This window comes from Leptodactylus fuscus, chromosome 5 (assembly GCF_031893055.1).
Source record: "Leptodactylus fuscus isolate aLepFus1 chromosome 5, aLepFus1.hap2, whole genome shotgun sequence".
NCBI classification, from domain to species: Eukaryota; Metazoa; Chordata; class Amphibia; order Anura; family Leptodactylidae; genus Leptodactylus; species Leptodactylus fuscus.
The window spans coordinates 51,979,709-52,002,470 of record NC_134269.1 but is presented as its reverse complement, the minus strand read 5'-3'; the positions used below and the strand labels follow the sequence as shown (position 1 = coordinate 52,002,470).

At 41.5% G+C, this 22,762-nt stretch overlaps 1 protein-coding gene across 1 annotated transcript in view; it reads right to left on the bottom strand.

Annotated features, from left to right (window-relative positions):
- Positions 1-8,457: 8,457 nt before the first annotated feature.
- Positions 8,458-22,762, bottom strand: part of CORO2B (coronin 2B) — a 49,617-nt gene continuing 35,312 nt past the window's right edge. The window contains exons 2-12 of the mRNA XM_075273109.1: positions 19,874-20,074; positions 19,174-19,290; positions 18,407-18,556; positions 17,856-18,020; positions 17,131-17,247; positions 16,683-16,787; positions 14,438-14,534; positions 14,207-14,319; positions 14,018-14,108; positions 13,584-13,723; positions 8,458-9,525 (exon numbers count right to left, since the gene is read on the bottom strand). Of these exons, the coding sequence (XP_075129210.1) occupies positions 9,394-9,525; positions 13,584-13,723; positions 14,018-14,108; positions 14,207-14,319; positions 14,438-14,534; positions 16,683-16,787; positions 17,131-17,247; positions 17,856-18,020; positions 18,407-18,556; positions 19,174-19,290; positions 19,874-20,074 (1,428 nt within the window). The 3' untranslated portion in view covers positions 8,458-9,393. The remainder of the gene's footprint in view (positions 9,526-13,583; positions 13,724-14,017; positions 14,109-14,206; positions 14,320-14,437; positions 14,535-16,682; positions 16,788-17,130; positions 17,248-17,855; positions 18,021-18,406; positions 18,557-19,173; positions 19,291-19,873; positions 20,075-22,762) is intronic.

The window sequence follows — 22,762 nt, the reverse complement described above, 5'->3', positions numbered from 1 at the left end:
TTAGTAAAATAATCAAGTCCCTCAAATGTCTTTTCTAACCTTTAGGGGAACCTAATAAAAATCCTAAAATAAATAAATAAATTACCCGACCCCCTCTTCCCCCAAATTATAGCTGAATATATAATACTACAATAAATGGTGAACTGTGAAGAGTGAAATATAGATTCTATTTACGGTTTTTTACGTGATTTAAGTGTTTAAAATGAAAAGTCATATTTTTAATATTTACATTTTATTCAGTGAAAAATATTTCTAGAAAAACAATCATAGGAGTTTTCCCAGGAACAACTTTTATTCCCTGTCCGAGAGTTCGATTATTGGAGAATCGACTGTTGGGACCTGGTTGAACCTCAAGAACAGGGATCCCCAAGGACCGTGTGTAAATGGGGCAGTAGTATGCATGCGTTACCAGTGCTTCATACTGTTCTAGGGGGCTGACCGAGAGCTGTACTCAGTGTTGTTAGTGGGAAAACCCCTGTAAGTCTAAACATTTGTGGGAAAAAAATGCAAAAATCACTTTAAAAACCTAAAAAATAAAGAAGTTGTAGCCATGTGTGATCAATATATGCAAAAAATTGGTCTTTGTGTAAATCGGTCTGTTAAGTCCTTTGTGATTCAATGCTGACAATGATATGGAAATTCTTTATAATATCTGTAAAATTGGCAAGAAAACGATGTAGAAAAACAGCAGTGTAGTCTTAAGTATATGTATAAACCTTGTAGCTGACCACCAAGACTAGTCTTCCATGGTGTGCAAGTGGAGTCTGAAAAAATGCCTCAGTAAATCTATAGCTTGGTCTAGACCAATTTCGATAGGTCTGGTTGGCCATCTGAGGTTTATGGTGGCCTCCCAACTCTCCCTCGACAGCAGATGGATTTCAACTGCCTGATCCCTTTGTTCACAAGGAGATATCCTGCTACCAGGGGTATCTGGTAATGTCTTTCTTCCCTGTCCCAGGTCAGTACAAATTCACTGCGTGCAGAGCTTTGCCTGGGTATGTATGGAGCAGTCAAGAAAAATGGCTGTCAACTGTCTAAAGTCTATGGTCAGTTTAAAGCTGGAATTATACACTTTCTAGTTGTTTTGATCCAGTATTTAGAACCAAATCCAGGAGTGTATATGAGTGTAGAAATTTTAGTCCTTCCTTTGTTTTTCTACTTTTTATTAGATTTACTCCCAGTGCTGACTTCCTAATAAAAAAAAAAAAAAAAAAAATCAAAGATGGATGCTGAATAGCGATGAGCGAATACTATTCGAGACACAAGCAAGAACGTGCTCAACACTTTTTTGGAAGCGCTTAAGATGCATGCAACAGATAATTTGACAGGAAATTGAATGAATGGGAGCGGGTGAACTGCAAGGGGTTAAGCGTCAACCGACACGCGGTCTCTCCCATTCATTCCTATGGAGTGAGGTATTCGAATACTATTCGCTCATCTCTAATGCTGAAAAAAAAAAAAAAAAATTGTCTTGCTCGATTTTTGCTGTGTGGAGAGGTAAAAATGGAAGAGTAATTTAAGGCAGAAGTCTCAAATTCCACATTCATTTCGCTGTGTGATTTATCAAGACTGGCATTACATATGCCTTCCTTTAGGAACTCTAAGGGTAAGTTCATATGGAGATTTTTGGTCAGGGTTTTAGGCTGTATATGCCTCAAAACCCTGACCAAAAAGACGGCTCCCATTGAAATCAATGGGAGCCGCTCAGGTCTTTTTTCCTGGAGCCGTTTCTTCCAGCTCCTGGAAAAAAAGAAGCGAGATGCTCATTCTTCAGGCGGAGTCGCCTCGCGATTCGGCCTAAAGACACACTCTCTCTGCATCGTTTTCCGCTGCTGGCTTCAAACTTCTAGACATGCACAGTCGGCTCTGGCATTGGGCCTCAGGCAGAGCCAATTGTGCATGCCAGCGGCCATTTTCTTGTGGACACTTACCGCAGCTTACTGTGTAAGTAGCCACAAGAAAATGGTCACTTACACCAGTTTACTATGTAAGCAGCCACAGGAAAATTGCTGGGCTTTTTGCCGCTCATGGAAAAAAAGAAGCGACATGCCCTTTCTTCAGGTGGATTCTGCGGCTGATTCAGCCGTGGACGTCTGCCTTGCGACACTCCCTCCCGACTAGGCCCATTCATTTGGGCGTAATCCAGAGCGGAATACTGCGACTGAATGCCGTTGTACTGGATGCATTGCACCGGCATCCATTTGCGGCTAGCCATTTTTTGGACCTGATTCTGAGGCGGCCTACACCTCAGAATCCGGTCCAAAAAAGTCCCGTGTGAACCCAGCCTAAGGCTACATTTACATGAACATTATAAAAATGGTCATGAAAAATGGATGCAACGGTGGATGCTTTTTGCAACTGTGGGCTAACCATTTTCTTGAATCCCTTATAGATTTGAGTTTTTTCAGGGATCAGTAAAAATGGACAAAAATAAGGCTTCCTGTCCCATTCTTTTCATAGCCACTCTTGGCTTTGGCTCAAAAAACTGCAGCAACATTTGAAATAAAAGAAGCATTCCCGCAACGTGGGGTCTAAAGAAGCAGCAGTTGTTGTCAGGTTTTGGTGCAGTTTTTAAGCTTAAGAATAAAAATGAATTGAAGGTATGTATAAGGACTTATACCACTCGATCATGCTGTGACCATGTCTGTCGTTAGCTAAAAAAACTGCAATTGTGTTTTTGGTTGTTTTGGGGTTTTTTGATGTTGCAAAAAAAAAAAAAAAAACTACTCCCTGCCTACATCATCTTACAAAGTGGAGTTAAATTTTAATTTTAGCAGTTGTAACCCATTGTTATGGCTATATCCTACTCAAAGGTGCTGGTGCTATTGATACAGAACTACAGGGTGGGTCTTACAAGTAATTGAATACTTAATGACCACTATTTAAAAAAAAAATTAAATATAAAATTTAAATATTAAAAAAAAAACAGCAGTACACCAAAATTTGCATTAGAACTACGATGCTGATCCCATAATAAACGTTCCCATTGTGTGCATGTGCACGCTAATGTGTGCATTACAGTTCCTAATAGGCCTTATTCGTTTCAGTATGCCATGTCCATGTTCTGTATATGAAGTCTCAAATATAGAACTAATGTTAGTCAAGGGGCTTGACCTTGAAGACATAGTCATCAGATGGAAAAATTAATCTGTGATCGTGAGTGTTCGATCCCTAGGCACTCCATCGATCAGTAGAGCTTCCAGCCGCTGCTGCATGTATGAAAAATGACCGGTGGGAATCCCTGGGGTTGCACAGCCGCTCTTCTCATAGTGATGGGCTATCCTAAAAAACAAGCCTTTAGGGGGTGTTCACACGTAGGCATTTGATGCTGAATTTGTCCAGCAGAAAACTGCTTTAGGAATTTGAAGCAGATCCTTTCTTGTCAAAAACGGATGAGAATTTTGAAGCTGATTTTGTAGTTTGCCAGGGCCAAATTCTACGAGAGGATTTTGTCCAATTCCAGCCTCATTCATTTCAATGGAAGCTCTCAGGTGGGATCTGCCTGAAGAGTGAGCAGGGTGCCTATGTTTTTTGTTTTGTTTTGGGTTTTTTTAGTAAAAGAATCAGCTACTGCTTCCCATTGGAATGATTGGGAAGCAGATTACACGTCAAATTCAGCATCAAATTTCTACTTGTTAACAACTCCTTTAAAGCTCCCTTCAAACTCCCAAGCACAGACTGCTTTGATTTTCAAGGAAACTGCCCTGGAGCCAAACCACAAGGCAAGTTCAGCAAAAACAGCACTGTCTGAACTGTTTCAGAGTCCTCTATTAATTGAAATGTAATATCTTGATGCAGCGTATTGTTTTTGCTGCAAAAAGTGGAACCCCCCCCACACACACACACACACACACATTTTTAAGGAAACGGCAATCCACCCTAAACACAGAGTGTGTATTTCAAAGGCTTGGCATATTCTTTCTGTATGTATACAGCTGATATTTTTTCCATATTGGTCTATGGCGTCTGATACAGATTGATACGCAATGTAGGGTCTACAGGATTCGTGGTTATTCTTATATAAGACATAATGGATTTAAAAGACTAGTAATGCATTGTTTTGTTTTGGTTTTTTAATGGCTTCAGGAAGAAACAGCAATATTAGTAATCTATTGAATATAAGAAAACGTCAGGGAACCACTATCCTATCCAACAAATTCAGTGATTGGATTCTACTAATGCACTGTAGTGTAATGGCTGACTATATAGCTGTGTTCATACCAATAGCACTTGACAAAGGGTGAGATATGTTGGGCAGCAAGCAAATGGTCAGTTCTTGAAGTTGATGTGTTGAAAGCAGAAAAAATAGGCAAGCACAAGCATCTGAGCAGACTTTCTAAAGAACCAACTTGTAATGTAGGAATGACTGGGTCAGAACATCTCCAAAACAGCAGGTCTTGTTGGGTGTTACTGGCATGCAGTGGTTAGCATCTACCAAAAGTGGACAGCTCTCTTGCATAGAGATCCTGCCTTACAACTTACAGGACTCAAGGCATTAGCCTCTAAGATCTTGGTGCCGGATACTATAAGACTCCTTCAGCTTTAGAAGCCTTGTGGGGGTCTCTGTCTCGATGGGTCTGAGCTGTATTGCCAGAACAAAGCGGACCTACACCATATTAAGCAGGTTGTTTCAATGTTATGTCTGATCGGTGGTTTTAGACAATACAACTACGTTCCCTCTGGAGACCACATAGAAAAGATATGCCCTTTATAAAGAATTTTATAGTGGAGAACATAAGGCCACACTGGTAGTATAAACAGGACAGACATGTTCTTGGATTTTCTTACTACTGGCGATTACTCTCCTTTTAAAGGGAACAGTTTATATCATGGATAAAATAGAATTTATACTGAGATTATTCTAGCCAGGTAACTTAAACCAATGAGTATATGTGATTCTTGTATTCTGCATAACCACTAGGAAAGCATTCGTTTTGGTTTGTTTTTTTTCCCCTCTGTGACTTTACAAAATTTCTGCATGTTGGTATCTTTCTTTCTTCAATCACTGAAACCATTGTGTCGTGTGTGGTCCAACCCAGTGCGGTTCTGCCTGTGTTTCCGAGGAGTCCATACTTATCTGATTTGGTTTAGATTCAGTTGACCCATCTGTATTATAAATCATTAGCAAAATATAGTGACTTCCTCTTGCCAGGAACCCCAGACTATACAACTTCTGTCTGTTTGTCACTGCTAATTTTCAATAAAATTGTTTTTTATAGAGTTATTCAACTATAATAATCTTTGTGCATATTGTATTTCCAGCGTGACATCTCAAGACGTTTGTCACTAAACCGCTGCTTAAAAATTGTGGTTTTCTGTGGTTTGCTTTAGGGGTCTTTGGACAACAGTTACCTGCAATCACTTATTGACCCCACCGATCAAACTTCTCCTTTAAGACTAAATCTGTTATTTATGCAGATCTAACCTACTCTACAGATGGCATGATATGCGGCCTTGTTATGAATACCGACTGGTTCTGGTCATATTTCATTTTTCCAGCCCAGTTTGCAGATTTCGCTCTATTATTAGAAGTTCTACCGCTTTATCACTGAGACATGCTCCCTTGTGGCAATGCCCTCTGCTAGGGTTTTCATAACCTAGGAAAAGAAAGCAAGTCATACATGGATCTAGAGCAAAATCAGCATGTATAAGTGTAAAACAAGCCAAGTGTGCATTCTCTGTAACCATTGGTATATTCCTAAGAAAACCCTTTGTTATCTAACACATTTTATAGTATCTTGAGGTCAGTGATCATAACCTAGTACTAGTCATGTGGGTGTAAGTAGTAATAGGAAGTAAAATTGGTATATAGACTAGAAAGAAAGTAAAAGCTTCCATTTTTAGACCTACCTTTTTGTTCTTGTTGAAGCTGTATTCACATGCATTTTTTAGAGAAACAATTACTTGTACATGTTTGGGTATTCTCTGTTTCAAAGCGCCATATTTCTACAGAAACAGAAGTATCATGTAAAGCTGCAGATTCCCAGAGCAGGTGAAATTGGTGATACAGAGAAAAACCACCCACACATAAGATATGTGAATGGTCTACTAGATATGGGGACACTTCAATCCTTGATGGAGGATGGGGATGGCCAAGAAGCAGAGAGAAAAGTTCTGCATGAGCGACTTTTCTCTTTGCCAGTTTCAGGTTTGAAATGGTGAACTCTCAGCAAATCCTATTATATTCAATTGAGACTGCCTGTGTAACCTGTAAAATACCCGGTCCAGCTCTTCATTGTTTGGGTCTCCTGGTGGACCTGAATAGTGGAGAGCACAAAGCACAATTCTAGTGTAACACCTTTCGATTTTTCTGACAGTATTTGTGTCATCAATAAATTTAGTAATATGTTTTATTAATAGATTTCTGTGCAATCCTCATTTCCCTTGCTTCTCTTCCAAGAGCTTCTTACAGTTTATGGTGTGTCAGGATTCTCAATTCAGGTTACCGAGTCAACCTGGGAAGCTTATTCAATTTTAGAAGTACCCTGGGCTTGTTCTATTAGCAGCTGAGGAGGCCTATATAAGGGTAAGTTCACATAGAGTTTTTGGTCAGGATTTTGAGGCCATATCCGCCTCAAAATTCTGACCAAAAAGACGGCTCCCATTGAAACCAATGGGAGCCGGTCAGTTCTTTTTTCTGGGAGCTGGTTTGTTCCGGCTCCCGGAAAAGAAGTGAGATGCTCATTCTTCAGGCTGTTTCGCTTCGCAATTCAGCCTGACGGCACTCCCGACTAGGCCCATTCATTGGGCCTAATCCGGAGCAGAGTGCGTGACTGGATGCCAGTGCAGTGCACCAGCATTCAGTCGTGGCTACCCGTATTTTGGACTGGAACCTGAGGAAGCCTCCACCTCGGGTACCGGTCCAAAAAACCCAGTGTGAACTTACCCTAAGACCCTGACCCAGGTTTCCTGCTAATTTAGTTTTGTAGTTTGGTCAAACCTGATTGTGGGTATTGAATTGCTTTACTGACCCTCAACCTGTTCTTTGGTTATTCATTTGTCTAATTGATTCTGCCATTGACGTACTTGTTAGGATTTGATCTTTTGGCTTTCTACTGGATATTGCTTTTGTCTCCTGACTCTGCCTCGGACTACCTTTCCTGGTACTGACCTCTGGTCCGGGCAGATCAGAAACAGGAGAATAATCTTTGATCATTTATTACCTGCACTGGTGGTGACAATTCACACTGTCAGATTGTATTAATCACACAAATGTTGCCATAAAATCAAAAGTTGTTTGAAAGTTTAGTTACGCTTTAAAGGGTTGTTTACACCTTAGTAATTTACTGCATATCCAGAGGATGCATCATAAATACCTGATAGATGCAAGTCCCATGATGTAGTTGGCTGCTGCTAGCCATGGAATGAATAAATAAGTGACCATGTGTGAAGCTTTTTCTTAATAATACTCCTAATGGAGTTACAGCTCAGAATACATGGTGAGATGGGGGGATCCCTGTTTTGAAGATCGCTGCAGTTGTTTATGACCTGTCCTGTTACTAGGCCATAAATGTCCAAGGTGGAAATACTTATTTACGTATTAAATTTGACTTAATCCAGCCTGTTTCAGAGTTTACAGACTGCAGTTACTGTTAGTATAATTTCTGGTATGCTGCAGATTTTCTAATCCGCTGTATATGTGATATCATTTGTGCTAGTTTTTCTGATTCTGGATTTACCCTTTGCAACACAAAATCTGCATGTAAACATAGCCTTTGGCCCAGGTAAATACATGTCATGTCTGCTAATCTTAGGGCAAACAATTCTGTCTGTATGTTGTGGGAGAAGCTTAGTGCTGGTGGCAGTCTGTGCAGACATTAGGAATGGTTGTCTGTTAGTTAGACAGATCTAAATTCAGGGCTGGATCTAGCAACCATGTTTCCTTAGGTACCTTTCAGTGTTTACGCTCTACCGTAACACAACTATACTGATATCCATGAATTAGGGTGGTAGTTGGGTAACCCTACCTTATCAACAGATCCAAAGCTCATCTTCTTCAGTCCTTCTCAAACCTATAGCAACTGGGCACCAATAAATTGCAGAGCTTCATGGGCAGTCCATTATAAGGCTGGGGAGATGCTGAGCAAAATCATGGCTAACCCTTGGCAATTTACCATTGCAGCATCATGGATGGTATTTAAAAGAATTTCTCATCAACTTACTGCATAAATATCCCTAAGTGCAAAGTGCTGCGGGTTTTAAGCCTGCATTATTACTGCTGTTGATATTACATGTGGATTTGCAACACAAAGATTGAAAGCTGCAGAATGACCACAGATGCTTGGTCTCTCGAATACTCCACGTTTAGCTGCATAGTAACATTACATATGGAAGAATGGACTCTCCGCTTTCAAGGGTGAAATAACCCAAACCTTGAGTGAGTCACAAGTACGCCATAAATTGCACAGATCCAGTCCCTGGTATAGTCGCATTAGATTTATGAAGAACAGAAGCACATTGACGTTCAACCTTTATTCTCAGCATCAGTTACAGAACATTCTTTGAAGTAAACGTCCATGGTCTGTCTAGAAGATTAATGATTTTAATATTTCACTTTGCATAGGAAGTGATGATTAGCAATAAATAAAAGGCCATCCAGCTAGAGTCAGGTCCGCCAGATTTAAAGTGCTCCGCTGGAAGTGAGAAACATGGGCTAATGTGGGAATGTGTGAAGGATGCAGATCAATGGAAAATACTACAGGTTAAGGCTAGTTTCACACAAGCATATTATGGGCACGGTTTTTCACCCTTTAAGATGCTGTCAGTTCAGGACATGGTCAGGTATAAACAATGCTGTAATACGTGTCTAAAAATGTGCCAAAATACGCTGATGTAAACTGGCCTAAGGGACAGCGAATATGGAGAATGCATTGGTAGAGATTGAAGGATATATCCCTAGTGCTTTATTTCATATAGCATATCGCAAATAGTCTTATGGCTTTATGGTTTTTGTAAAAAACCCTGCTTCTTTAAGGAGGAATCAATCTCCATTGTCATTGGTTACATTAATATATCTCTCAGATCTCGCCCAAAGGCAGGTAAGAGCAGATTGAAAGACATCGAGACCCTCCTATTCCTCCCACCAACCTTGATCTGGATGACTTGTTTCAATATAGCTATTGGAAGTACTCCGTCTAGATTAGTTGGGGTCTGAAACGGCAAGGTTAGGGCGAAGGTGGGAGGAATTGGTTCCATTTTGGTTATATACAAGAACCTTGCTGGATTAATGGATAATCTGTGCAATTAGTGCAGTTGGATACACAATCCTTTACGGGCCTTTTCAAGGCATTGTAGGGCTAGTTAGTCTATATAAAGAAAGCTCACAAGCTCTTATATATGGAGACGTTGTCTGATCTTGGTACAATATATATTCTCTTTATATGATGAGGTTGGCTAGCTCTCTTTGGGACTATTCCTCAGGTTTCTAAGCTCCAGTTCCAGTTGTCGGATGAGTAGCTCTCTCTGGGCAAGCTGTTCCTTCAGACGCCGGATCTCGTCTTGCTGCCGATAGAACATGCGCAGCAGCTGCAGGGCACAGGTACGTGAGCAGGTGAAAAGCACAATTGAAAGCAGAAGTATTAACATACATGCCATTTCCATATCATGGGGCAAATTTACTAAGAATGTCTGTCTAATTTTTAGATTGCAAACTGACTAGACAGTCTAAAGCCAGCCATATATAGCTGTTGTATGGTTGTCATATATTATTGATGATATCACTTGTAAGAAGGAGGGGTGGCAAATTTATTAGTACTGGTGTTTTGTATGCCAGTCTTGCTAAAGACCCCGATTGATACAGGAAACGAGTGGTTTATGAAATGGCTTTGGCCTCCTCATAAATAACCCACACATCCCCGTGCCAGAATGGAGATCTATGCAAGTTAGGAACCAGGGTAGACTTCCATTATAACTTACACTAGTTTTCACTGGGCCGAAGTGTCCACTCCCTGCAGAATGGGGTTTGTCTCGCATGCAAGAAATGGCCTTGTGCCAAATGTGCGCCATGTTATATCTCTAGGCTAGAAAACTGGCATAGAGGGGTTTGATAAATCTCCCCCAATGAGTGTATGCCATACATTGGTATTTCCAGCCGGATGAAGAGATCCATCATACCCGATCTGCTGTCAGCCAGTCATGAATCCATGCTGTTCCTGTGGCAAATGGGATGAATTGGTTGTTCTGACCAAGGAGAATCTAATGTGCATAGCTGGCTTTAGGATTCAGCACACAATTTGGATCTGCTGTGCTTTTAGACTCCCAGAAAAGTGAATGAGATTTCTTAATTTCGCCTCCACACAGTGTGTTTTTTCTGCTGTAGATGCCATACATAACATCACTTGTAGATTTAATGGGGGTTTTGTTTTTGCACAGACATTTCATAAGGAGTAAAAAAATCTGCATTCAAATCCACTGTAAAATGTATGTAAAAATAGCTGAAATCCACAAAAAAACAACAAATAAGGACAAAAACTTCAGATTTTAAAGTATAAATATAACACAAACCTAGCACACCATGAGAGTCATAGGAAGTAACAAAAACGTAAATACTCTAGTAATTCGGCCCTCATGTACAAAGGCGTGTCTTTACCATATAAACAACTGAGTTACACAATTCTGGAAAAAAAACAGATAGGTAGGACACTCACCATATGTAAATAATATATATTAGAAAAACACCAAAATGTAAAAAATGTTTTTATTTAATTTATGCAATATTAAAAATATACAAACTCCTAGGACCAACAATAAATACTGTATATGTAAAAAGCAGCCCTGCAGACTGTAGTGCAAATCACATAAATCACAGTTTGTAGGACCCCTAATCTAACCTCTGTGTGTGTTTCGGCACGCTTAAAGCCTTCTTCCAGGGGTTTAAGCGTGCTGAAACGCGCATCGGATGGGCAGCCCACACGCAAATCCTCATCACCTGGCTTGAATACACTATGGGTAAGACATGATTAGCCTTATTCATTTTTTGCCAGCATTATTGGATATGCATCTTTGCCTTCTGTAGTATATGGGCACACTATATGCGTCTTAGGGGTCCTACAAACTTCTGTGATTTATGTGATTAGCACTACTTTTTGTCCATTATACTTTGTGTCAGGGATAACTATTCAACCTTGACATACACAAAATTAGGGCTCTGATTTTTATAAGCTGGTTCCTTACTGTTCACAATATCTGGTTGCATGTCTGCCTATGTTTAGGATTTATTTATGCTGTGTTGACATGGTGGTGGGATCCTAGAGTCTGCAGGGCTGCTCTTTACATATACAGTATTTATTGTTGGTCCTATGTGTTGTTTGTATATTTTTAATATTATATATTATATTATTTACATATGGTGAGTGTCGTACCTATCTGTTTTTTTCCAGAATTGTGTATCTCAGGTTTTAAGGTAGTCACATCTACGTCCACAGCAAAATTTGCAGCAAAAAGTCCTCAGCAGAACCAATCAATAGAGACAGACTCTATAAAAAAAAAAAAAGTGGTTGCTGATAGGTAATAAATCTAGTGTATTTTTAGAATGTCTAGTCTTTGTGTCTGAATTTTGGAGGAATCAAGCCAGAATTCTGATGCATTTAGCTTAGTAAATCTGCCCCTGTGCAGTGCAGGATTCTGTGGGTGCTAGTTGATAGCTGTGCTTTTGTTAGGGTAGCCTGTGAAAGGAATTTACAGAGCATTCCCCTCTCCATACAACTCCTTATTAAAGAATGAAGTAAATATGAAATCAGGTAAAAAAAAATATATATATGGTTCTTATTAGAGATGAGCGAACACTAAAATGTTCGAGGTTCGAAATTCGATTCGAACAGCCGCTCACTGTTCGAGTGTTCGAATGGGTTTCGAACCCCATTATAGTCTATGGGGAACATAAACTCGTTAAGGGGGAAACCCAAATTCGTGTCTGGAGGGTCACCAAGTCCACTATGACACCCCAGGAAATGATACCAACACCCTGGAATGACACTGGGACAGCAGGGGAAGCATGTCTGGGGGCATAAAAGTCACTTTATTTCATGGAAATCCCTGTCAGTTTGCGATTTTCGCAAGCTAACTTTTCCCCATAGAAATGCATTGGCCAGTGCTGATTGGCCAGAGTACGGAACTCGACCAATCAGCGCTGGCTCTGCTGGAGGAGGCGGAGTCTAAGATCGCTCCACACCAGTCTCCATTCAGGTCCGACCTTAGACTCCGCCTCCTCCGGCAGAGCCAGCGCTGATTGGCCGAAGGCTGGCCAATGCATTCCTATGCGAATGCAGAGACTTGGCAGTGCTGAGTCAGTTTTGCTCAACTACACATCTGATGCACACTCGGCACTGCTACATCAGATGTAGCAATCTGATGTAGCAGAGCCGAGGGTGCACTAGAACCCCTGTGCAAACTCAGTTCACGCTAATAGAATGCATTGGCCAGCGCTGATTGGCCAATGCATTCTATTAGCCCGATGAAGTAGAGCTGAATGTGTGTGCTAAGCACACACATTCAGCACTGCTTCATCATGCCAATACAATGCATTAGCCAGTGCTGATTGGCCAGAGTACGGAATTCGGCCAATCAGCGCTGGCTCTGCTGGAGGAGGCGGAGTCTAAGGTCGGACCTGAATGGAGACTGGTGTGGAGCGATCTTAGACTCCGCCTCCTCCAGCAGAGCCAGCGCTGATTGGCCGAATTCCGTACTCTGGCCAATCAGCGCTGGCCAATGCATTCTATTAGCTTGATGAAGCAGAGTGTGCACAAGGGTTCAAGCGCACCCTCGGCTCTGATGTAGCAGAGCCGAGGGTGCACAAGGGTTCAAGTGCACCCTCGGCTCTCCTACATCAGAGCCGAGGGTGCGCTTGAACCCTTGTGCAGCCTCGGCTCTGCTACATCAGAGCCGAGGGTGCGCTTGAACCCTTGTGCACACTCTGCTTCATCAAGCTAATAGAATGCATTGGCCAGCACTGATTGGCCAGAGTACGGAATTCGGCCAATCAGCGCTGGCCAATGCATCCCTATGGGAAAAAGTTTATCTCACAAAAATCACAATTACACACCCGATAGAGCCCCAAAAAGTTATTTTTAATAACATTCCCCCCTAAATAAAGGTTATCCCTAGCTATCCCTGCCTGTACAGCTATCCCTGTCTCATAGTCACAAAGTTCACATTCTCATATGACCCGGATTTGAAATCCACTATTCGTCTAAAATGGAGGTCACCTGATTTCGGCAGCCAATGACTTTTTCCAATTTTTTTCAATGCCCCCGGTGTCGTAGTTCCTGTCCCACCTCCCCTGCGCTGTTATTGGTGCAAAAAAGGCGCCAGGGAAGGTGGGAGGGGAATCGAATTTTGGCACACTTTACCACGCGGTATTCGATTCGAACATGGCGAACACCCTGATATCCGATCGAACATGTGTTCGATAGAACACTGTTCGCTCATCTCTAGTTCTTATGGCTTCTAGTTGCGGTAACCATGCTTTCCTGAAAAGCAAATCTTCCCTATAAGGGCTAACTCAGAAGGCCATAAGGTGAGGGAGAAATGTTTCTTTAAATTCTGAAATAAAATTATATACAAAGTAGTTATAACTATTCACTCACTTCATTTTCAGTCCGAGGTGGGACATTTTCTAGTAGATCGATGCCATTTACCACTAAACTCTTCTTGTCTCTTACTGGTGCTTTGAATGTAGTCTTGGGCTCCTTCCGGTACCCCTCTTTGAGACTCGTCAGAACAGGATCTATTGAAAGTAATTGGATATATTTGCAACAATCAGACTGTGTAGATAGTACAGTGTGTCTGTAATACGAGTATATGCAGTCATTATATAGTGTGTACCAAAGTTATAACCATTTTTGAGCCAATTTGTTTGTTTTGGGCCTTGTCCAAATGTATTATTGGTGAAGCCATTGCCAATACACTGCCCATACCTGATTTATGCATGTACCCAACCTAAACGCTCACACTGAGAAAAGAACCATTGTCCAACCAAGTGTCTAGATGCTTAACTCGTTGAACCCTACATCATGTTCACCTCTGTTGATGCCGCTGAGCCATTCATTAGGAGTTAGTGCAGGTTCCATTCCAGGCGTCATAGGGTAAATGTCCTCCTGATACGTTTCCGACTATGAAAAATAAAAAATAATATATTTTACTTTAAGACATGACAGTTATGTAGATTATTATATCTGTAGCACAACTGAATACATGGATATAATCTCACCCTTCTTGGAACTATCATAGATATTGGTTCTATTAGGTTCTTCATAGTGATGAGCTTGTAAAAGCGAAATATCTCACATGCAGACACATCCAGTCCATGTTTTGGCATCACCCCTATGTATAAATGAAGATGATTATCCGGGTAGGTATAGCCCTCATTATTTGGTCATCTCGTTTTCTATATAATATGGAGTAGATCTATAGTTATATATATATCTGTTTTGTATCTTACCAAGACCTTTCTGAGGTGCGGCAGAACGGAACTCCGTGAGGTATGTCAGGAATGGTTTCTCCACTGTTATTTCATAGTATCGGATGTTCCCATCTCCCTTAAATAAGAAAAAAGGGAATGGAAAATACTTATGAAGTCTCCAGAAATGAAACAGACTGAATAAATGAAGATGACCTATGAAACCAAGTAAGAACCTCGTATTCACACTTCTTCTGTAATGATGTAAGATCATGTGCAGGATCTATGAAAATGAATGTGTAGGTTTGGGTCTGTTCATATCTTTGTGTTATTACATTTTGAGATTCAACAAGTTTTTATTGAAAAAATATGATGTAACTTAGCACTACAAAGGGGCGACATCCAGACAAGTATCTCCTTGAATTTTCAAGAGAGAAGTAACTAGACACGTCCTCGGTGCTGAGGTGGTTACATCCATAGTTATAAAGGCTGTTAAGCCAGATATGGCCATCAGAAGGACACAGAGCAAAAATTAGCATAACATAAAATATCATGTTTTGAAGTCTTACAGCTTAAAGAGGACCTTTCACCATATCCGGGCACAGGCAGTTCTATATACTGCCAGAAAGCTGACAGTGCGCTGAATTCAGCGCACTGTCTGCTTTCCCGATCTGTGCCCGGTGTGAAGAGCTTACGGCCCGGTACCGTAGCTCTTCTATGGTCAGAAGGGCGTTTCTGACCATTAGCCAGAGACGTCCTTCTGCCTCGCGGCGCCTATCACGCTGTGCTGTGGAGCGGGGAGGAACGCCCCCTCCCTCTGCTCACACAGCTTAGTCCGTAGACTAGCATTATCAGGAGAGGGAGGGGGCGTTCCTCCCCGCTCCACAGCACAGCGCGATTGGCGCCGCGAGGCAGAAGGACGTCTCTGGCTAATGGTCAGAAACGCCCTTCTGACTGTAAAGCGCTACGGTACCGGGACAGATAGCGCTTTACACCGGGCACAGATCGGGAAAGCCGACAGTGAGCTGAATTCAGCGCAGTGTCTGCTTTCCCGATCTGTGCCCGGTGTGAAGAGCTTACGGCCCGGTACCGTAGCTCTTCTATGGTCAGAAGGGCGTTTCTGACCATTAGCCAGAGACGTCCTTCTGCCTCGCGGCGCCTATCACGCTGTGCTGTGGAGCGGGGAGGAACGCCCCCTCCCTCTGCTCACACAGCTTAGTCCGTAGACTAGCATTATCAGGAGAGGGAGGGGGCGTTCCTCCCCGCTCCACAGCACAGCGCGATTGGCGCCGCGAGGCAGAAGGACGTCTCTGGCTAATGGTCAGAAACGCCCTTCTGACTGTAAAGCGCTACGGTACCAGGACCGATAGCGCTTTACACCGGGCACAGATCGGGAAAGCCGACAGTGCGCTGAATTCAGCACACTGTCAGCTTTCTGGCGGTATATAACACTGCCTGTGCCCAGATATGGTGAAAGGTCCTCTTTAAGGCTAAGGCCCCCCCAAAAAGCGATACGAGAGAAACCATGGAAGAAACTCAGTTTTCACAGTTTTCCACTGCAGCCTTCCTGCTTCAACCACCGGCGTTTCCATATAATTGACATGCTGCAGTTTCCAAAAACTCTGCTGTTTTTGCAAATATTTTTCTGCAATGTGTGGATGGGATTCCACTTTGCAAGGACTGTAAAACAGCGCGGTATTTGCCGTGGCATTTACGCCAAGTGGGGCCCCAACCTAAAACTGTTTGTGTAGGAGTAGGTGGATATGAAGCAGGTCTGTCCAGGTCACCATCTAGACCAGGGGTAGGCAAGCTACGGCACTCCAGCACTGGTAATACTACAACTCCCAGCATGCATACTTGCGCTGCTGTTCTTGGAACACCCATGGAAGTGAATGGAGCATGTTGGGAGTTGTAGTTTCATAGCAGCTAGAGTGCCGAAGGTTGCTGACCCCTGATCAATACAAAAACGTGGCCCTATTTCCTTTTGAGAAGGCAAGGTGTAAAATGTGTATGCTGCCTTACAGCTTCACCAAAGGTGGAACAGAGTACCTTTAGGATCCATTAACATGGAGGAAAATGGTGAGGAATTTGGTGTGGAATTTCAGCGCTGAAAAAAAAGCCTCCCATTGACTTCAATGGGTTCCTTTTCTGCTAGCATTAGAGGTTTCCTTTGGATGTCTACTCCTAATACAAAGTGGAGTGTTAACAAACTTTTAGGTAGTGTGTGTCCGTAATATTTGGGGATTGGGCAGCAGGAGAGAAGATGACTAATAAGGTGAGAGTTTACCTTTCCGGCCAGATACAGCATGTGTGTGTCCATGTCGTAAAATGGAAAAAGCAGCCCAGAAAGTCCATCTATTTCCTCTTCAGCCAATGGCATTGACAATTCCTCCTGCATACAGATGTTATAGTATTGAACCACATCTTATACCAGTGATCATCTCATATTAAAGTATATGTTATGAATTGTATAAAACCTTTACAAACTTAGGGCGCTTTCACACACAGCATTAAAAAAAATGCCATTGCAGGTTTTGAGCCAACACAGAAGTGGATCCAAAAGCTATAGGGAATATAAAGGAAAGCCTTCTGCTTCTCATTACCGCTGGATCCATTTTTGGCTTTGGCAAAATTAAAAACAAAACAGTGGCATTTTTCCAAAAAAAGCGGTGTATGAACCACCCATGTATGGGAATATTCATTGAGAATGCAGATTGCTTCACAATTTTCCTCACCTGGTCCCACAGTGCTATCTGCCTTGTATTCCACCTGGAGACTCCTGTTGTTAGCAGGCGCTTCATATCTCCCAGGAACACAACACGTGTCACCCTGTGGTTTTTACAACTTGCTGCCTAATAAACAAGAGTAGAAGAATGAAGAAGATATGAAGTTTAACATATTCTATATAGTACAGATTCTGTACTGTAAATTGAAAGAAACTGAACTAGAATGTGTTTCCCTGCATGTCACCCATAAGTGAAGTAAGGGCAGACTATTGAAATATAACATAATTCTAAATGTTTATCTGCTGGAAATGCATATATGTAATGAGGAGTTTATAGAATATATTCCTACAGATTTACCAAATTGGATTTTGTACCTTAGAAAGTTTGGTTATGCCTATGGTTTGTAATTGTACACAGGGTAGTGTTTTGGATCTATACAGTCTCTGTGTTGTATGGAGTTATGGGGCATCTTCTACTGAATGCCATGCCCTAAAAGCATTGCAGAACACCCTAATGCTGCAGCACATGGGTTGCCTACAGCTTTGCCGAGGCTTTGAATTGTATGCACATTAAAATAAGTACAACTTCTGTCAACCTAGATAGGAAATTTCCAACTTGATGTTAGATGGTTTGTGTAGATTGTGTTTCCATATATAGTACTTGGGTTCCTCCAAGTTTGTGTGGTGGATAAATAACCTTCTTAGATTTCTATTATTCTCCTCTTCAGTATTTACCTGCAGCACCCGTCCTGAGCGAGGTTCCAGTACACGCAATTTCTTATCCTTGCAGGTTGTGGCCAGTAGACTTCCATCCGTGTTAAATGACATACATAGGATAACATCCGTGTGGCAGTCTATCATCTTCACTGCTTCCCCTTCTTCCAGATTCCATATCAGTATCTGAATAGACAGTATTACTGCTTACACAGACATTTGGTTTTCCCTTGAGGAAACTCAATAACCATTGTCTAACAATACGAAAACTCTAAACCAGACCATATACATTAGATCATTGTTGGCCAACAGCTGTCTACCCTGACTCCTCCATATGTATGTATACATGCATGGAGAGAGGGGAGAAAACCACTGTCAGAAGTTAGCCCCATCTCTCCATGAACAAACGGATTGAGCTGTTGAAATTCAACATTTTCTGTCGGGGGGAGACCAATATTAAGCCCTATGAGTGTACCCCAAATAAGAAGAATGCATCAATAAATTGACTCCCCTTTCAAAGCATAGTCACTAAATATTTATAAAAAGTTATCAAAAGATTAGATATTACTGACCTTGTAGTCATAGCCAGCACTGAACAGTATATTGTTCGCCGTAGGATGCCATTCTATGAGTCCCACCCTTCGACTGTGTCCGTAGAGCTCCAGTACTGCCTCTGTCATATTCCTCTTCAGTCCTCCATCTGGAATTTCCCATATCCTCACCTTAGGAGAAGATATCATTTTAGCTTATTGTGTTTAACTATATAGCTGATTTCTAACATATCTGGTAGTAACAGCGTGGTGTGGTAAGTGTTATGTATATCTAAAGAAATCACTGATCTCATCATTACATTACGCCTTACTCTGCATCGTAAAAAGGATTGTCAGCTCATTAGACATGATGTTTTCTTAAATACTGTGTTATGTGATCTAATCTTAATGGATCGTCTTTTCTTATAACTCTGCATCTGTATTTTCCTATTCCTATGTCATTCCCTACAGCAATGTATGAAGAATCTGACCCTACCAAATCCCTATCAATAGGGTGAGTCCCATACAGTCTGACATTGTCAGCATTGGTTGGACAGTATAGAAATATATAAAGGCACCAATAGACATGTATTAGTAGCTCCAAAATGTGGATTTGTTAAGTCTTTTATAGGAGACGTAATGAATAAGTAGCACAGTGCAAATATTTTATGGGAAATCTAATATACAAGGAAGAAGAATATTTTCACTTTAGGAAAATTTGATTGCACATCCTATTGTATAAGATCAGAATAATTCAGTAAATGAGATCTTTATCATTTAGTAATATCATATTTTTTTGTGTGACTTACCGAGCTGTCCTCGGAGCAGGAGGCAATGACATTCTCAATGAAGGGGTTCCATTTAATGTCCAGTACTGTGCCCTGGTGCCCACACACCTTGGGGTGATTGGGCTCAATGCGTCCAGTCTGGGGGAGGCACAGAAGATTTCACAGGTGAACCCCCCACCATGCAGACCTGGGGGAGGAGGACAGACAGATACACCTGTCAGTAGCTCCTCCCTCCACCTGCACACAGGTTACAAAGTACTGTCTAACATGATCCGATATGTCAATCATTCATGGTATTCATCTATAAATAAATCTAGATACAGTCAGCACTTCTCACGCAACCATCACACTAAACATCTGTAACATCCCTCTAAGAGGTCAAGTATATAGGATCAATGGTATGCAAGTCATATTTGCGGCCACTAAATACAGTGTTAGCAAATTACATAAAAATTCATTGGTATTGATAAAAACTGAATAGTAATGGTCAACTGTGGGAATGACTGGAAACTGGTGACCTGTATATGGGAAATCAAACCCACCAAGGTTTTCCTATTGTATACAGGCTAACTGGTGTTTTTAAGTAAGACCAATGTTTGTAGCCTCTGTCCTGATGGGGAGAGAAGGGGTCATAGCTAGGAGTTTGACTTTCTCCATTAGAGTTATAGTTATATGGAGGGATGCCAAAGTTTAGTGCTAATACATTTATTATGACACTCACCTGATGAAGGGGCATAACAAGAAATGAGCCTCCTCCTGCACTTTCGGTGACAATTGCAAGGAACTTGGCGTTGACAGCACAGAAGGAGTTATCATGCACATTCTTGGTAATTGGGATACATTCATAACAGTTCTCTCGGCTCGCTACCTTGCCGTAGACGTTTCGAAATTTTGAATTTCGGTACTGCGGACGCCATGACATCTGCAGGTAAAGCAGTGAGAGACCCATGTAAATTAAAATGCGTTAGTGATTATGTGAAATAGTTTTATCATAGTTTTATCCCTTGCTATTAGGACATCTGGGCATTCCATGGCGACAAGTGCAAGGCAAGTGTCTGCCAATCCATTTCTTCCCTTAGCAAAATCAGCTGTTTGCCAGTTACTCTGCATTATCTGCTGCCCAGTATATGAAACACAATCCATTTAGAAACGGGGAAGTAGGAAGAGCCAGCGAACAGTGGAGATAAGAGACGTGATATGTGATTTGACCTGTTGCACTATATGGAGTGGGACAGGGGAAATAACTAAAGGGAGGTAAATAGCAGGCGTTTTGTTATATGACTGCATGTGAGACCTGCTTACAGAAGCATCCAAGCTACAGACTAGGTTTGGGAATAAAAGTCTAAGGCAATGTCAGAGAGTTCTCCCAATTATCTACACTGGGGTAAGAGCACATGTTTATGGGTAGGAAGTTGGCCAACAGCCTTGTGACCTATAAGACTTGCTTTAGACATTCCATGTATAAACTCTCATGAACTCTGGGTATAGTCACGTAGTTCTTTACTAATAGAATTAAACAAGTTAGATATTATTTAATGAGACCCTATTCCCATTTTGCCCTTGGCCATTTTGGTCATTTACACATTTTTAGGAAGTTAAGAAGATATTAATCTGTGAGTGTAAAATTTTCTCCCTTTTTCATTAGGCTACAGGTATAAGAGTACAAATGTGAGGGTTTCTTTATCTGTAATATCAGGATAAAGTATTTCTGATGTGTGTGTGTGATATATATATATTTATTTATATATATTTTCATATTCCATGCTCCATACTTGTATGTTTTCAAGCATGTGCCTCAAGGTCATCTTCGTCCTAACCTTCAGTGCCCCCAATGAAAGCATGCTCTGTATCACAGGCATGTTCAAGAATGCACAGTGCCGCAGGGTGAGGGGTGACAAAAGCTTCACTGTCTATTGCCCCTTGCCCTCCTGTTACTCCCCATCCTACATTTTTTCTTTACAATGAATGGTCCTCTCTTTGTAGCATCTCCCACTGACACAAAACATTAACCATTTACTGTATGACATTCTGCTTCAAGATGACCTTGTACCAAAAATTACTACAACTACCAAAATGTACAGACCTCTATATTTAGACAAAACATCCTCTGCACCCACATATAATATACAATTCATCACTGTCAGACTCTCTGCTGTCTCCTTCCTCACCAGTCTACTCGCTATAGGATTGGCCTTCCTGTTAGTGATGTGCAAACACAATGATCTGCACAGCAGGATAAAGGATCCCCCACAAATAGTAAGTCCTTGCCCTGTATTAGTACTATTGCACATTGACGTCAGCAGTCACTGAACCTAACGTTTCCTTTTTATGCTAATAATGGATGAGGTGGAAGAAGACACAGTTCCATCCAGGCTAACCTATAACCTACATTGTTGATCCAGAGGAAGGCAAATACCCTATGAGGCTGATGCCAATTGTCCCATGTTAGGGGGAAAAACTCAGTATAAAACCCCAGATCAACTTGTCATGTTCAAAACCTAATGCCAATAACCTGTAACCCTAATTGAAATTGTAGGCCATGCCCCCCCCATTTACAGATCAAAAAATATTCCCGTATAACACCCCCTTTATATTATCTTTTACGGACCCACACACATTATAATGGCCTCTCTTATTTTCTATTTCTATCCTTTTTGTATACCCAAAATTCTAATAAACTTGATTCTTGTAAAAAAAAAAAATGCTACCCTCGGTTCATGCCAGGTGTTGCCGTCTGAGGTTGTCTCATGGCAAGTACAGCCCTGGACATGCCACAGCTCTCCAAATATGTTGCTTTAAGGCCTGTTTGCATTTCTGTCCTTCCCTGTATTATGCTATTGGAGAGTAGTACAGTTACACCTTGTACTAGGTGTGAAACATGGCTGTGAAAGAGAACCTTTCACCATCTCTGCCAGCTCTTTGCATTATTTAGTAGTCACTGCTTCAGTGATTCCAGCACAATGGTGCGAGTTTTGGTGCCTCATATGCTATTTAGGCTCTGTACTGTCAGGTGGGCGATGTCAGAAAGGAGCAGGTAAGGGGTACAATTCTGTCCACCTCTGAATCACACCCTCTGTCTGACATTGCCCATCTCAGAAGCAGTTTCCAAATCAAAACACCTGGTTTGCGCCTGCCTGATGCTTCCCATCTGACAGTACAGAGCCTAAATATCAGTGAAAGCATTGATTGCTCAGGAAGGGTGAGGGCTAGAGAAATTCCAACTGTGCCAGAATCGGTCTAGCTGTGCCTATTAAAGTTTAAATAATTGGAGTTGGTGAAAGGTCCCCTTAAACACACCTATGAATTATGTATCTGCCACGGCATGGAGAGCTTTACATTTATAATTGTATTATAATGGTACGTATGAGACATTTATAAAGGAAGATTGGCAACCCTATGGGAACTATAATGGCTGCCATATTTATATTGTCATGCATATTAGAAATAGATATTGTTAATAAGTGGCATTACCATATTGAACCATACCAAACTCCAGAGAACTTTACTGCTTATTTATAGTGTCAGGTATTTGGCAAACATGAAAATCTCTACTTATGCTAGTTTTGATCGTTTTAAAGCAGCGCTTCCCTCCAAACCGGCAGAACTAGAA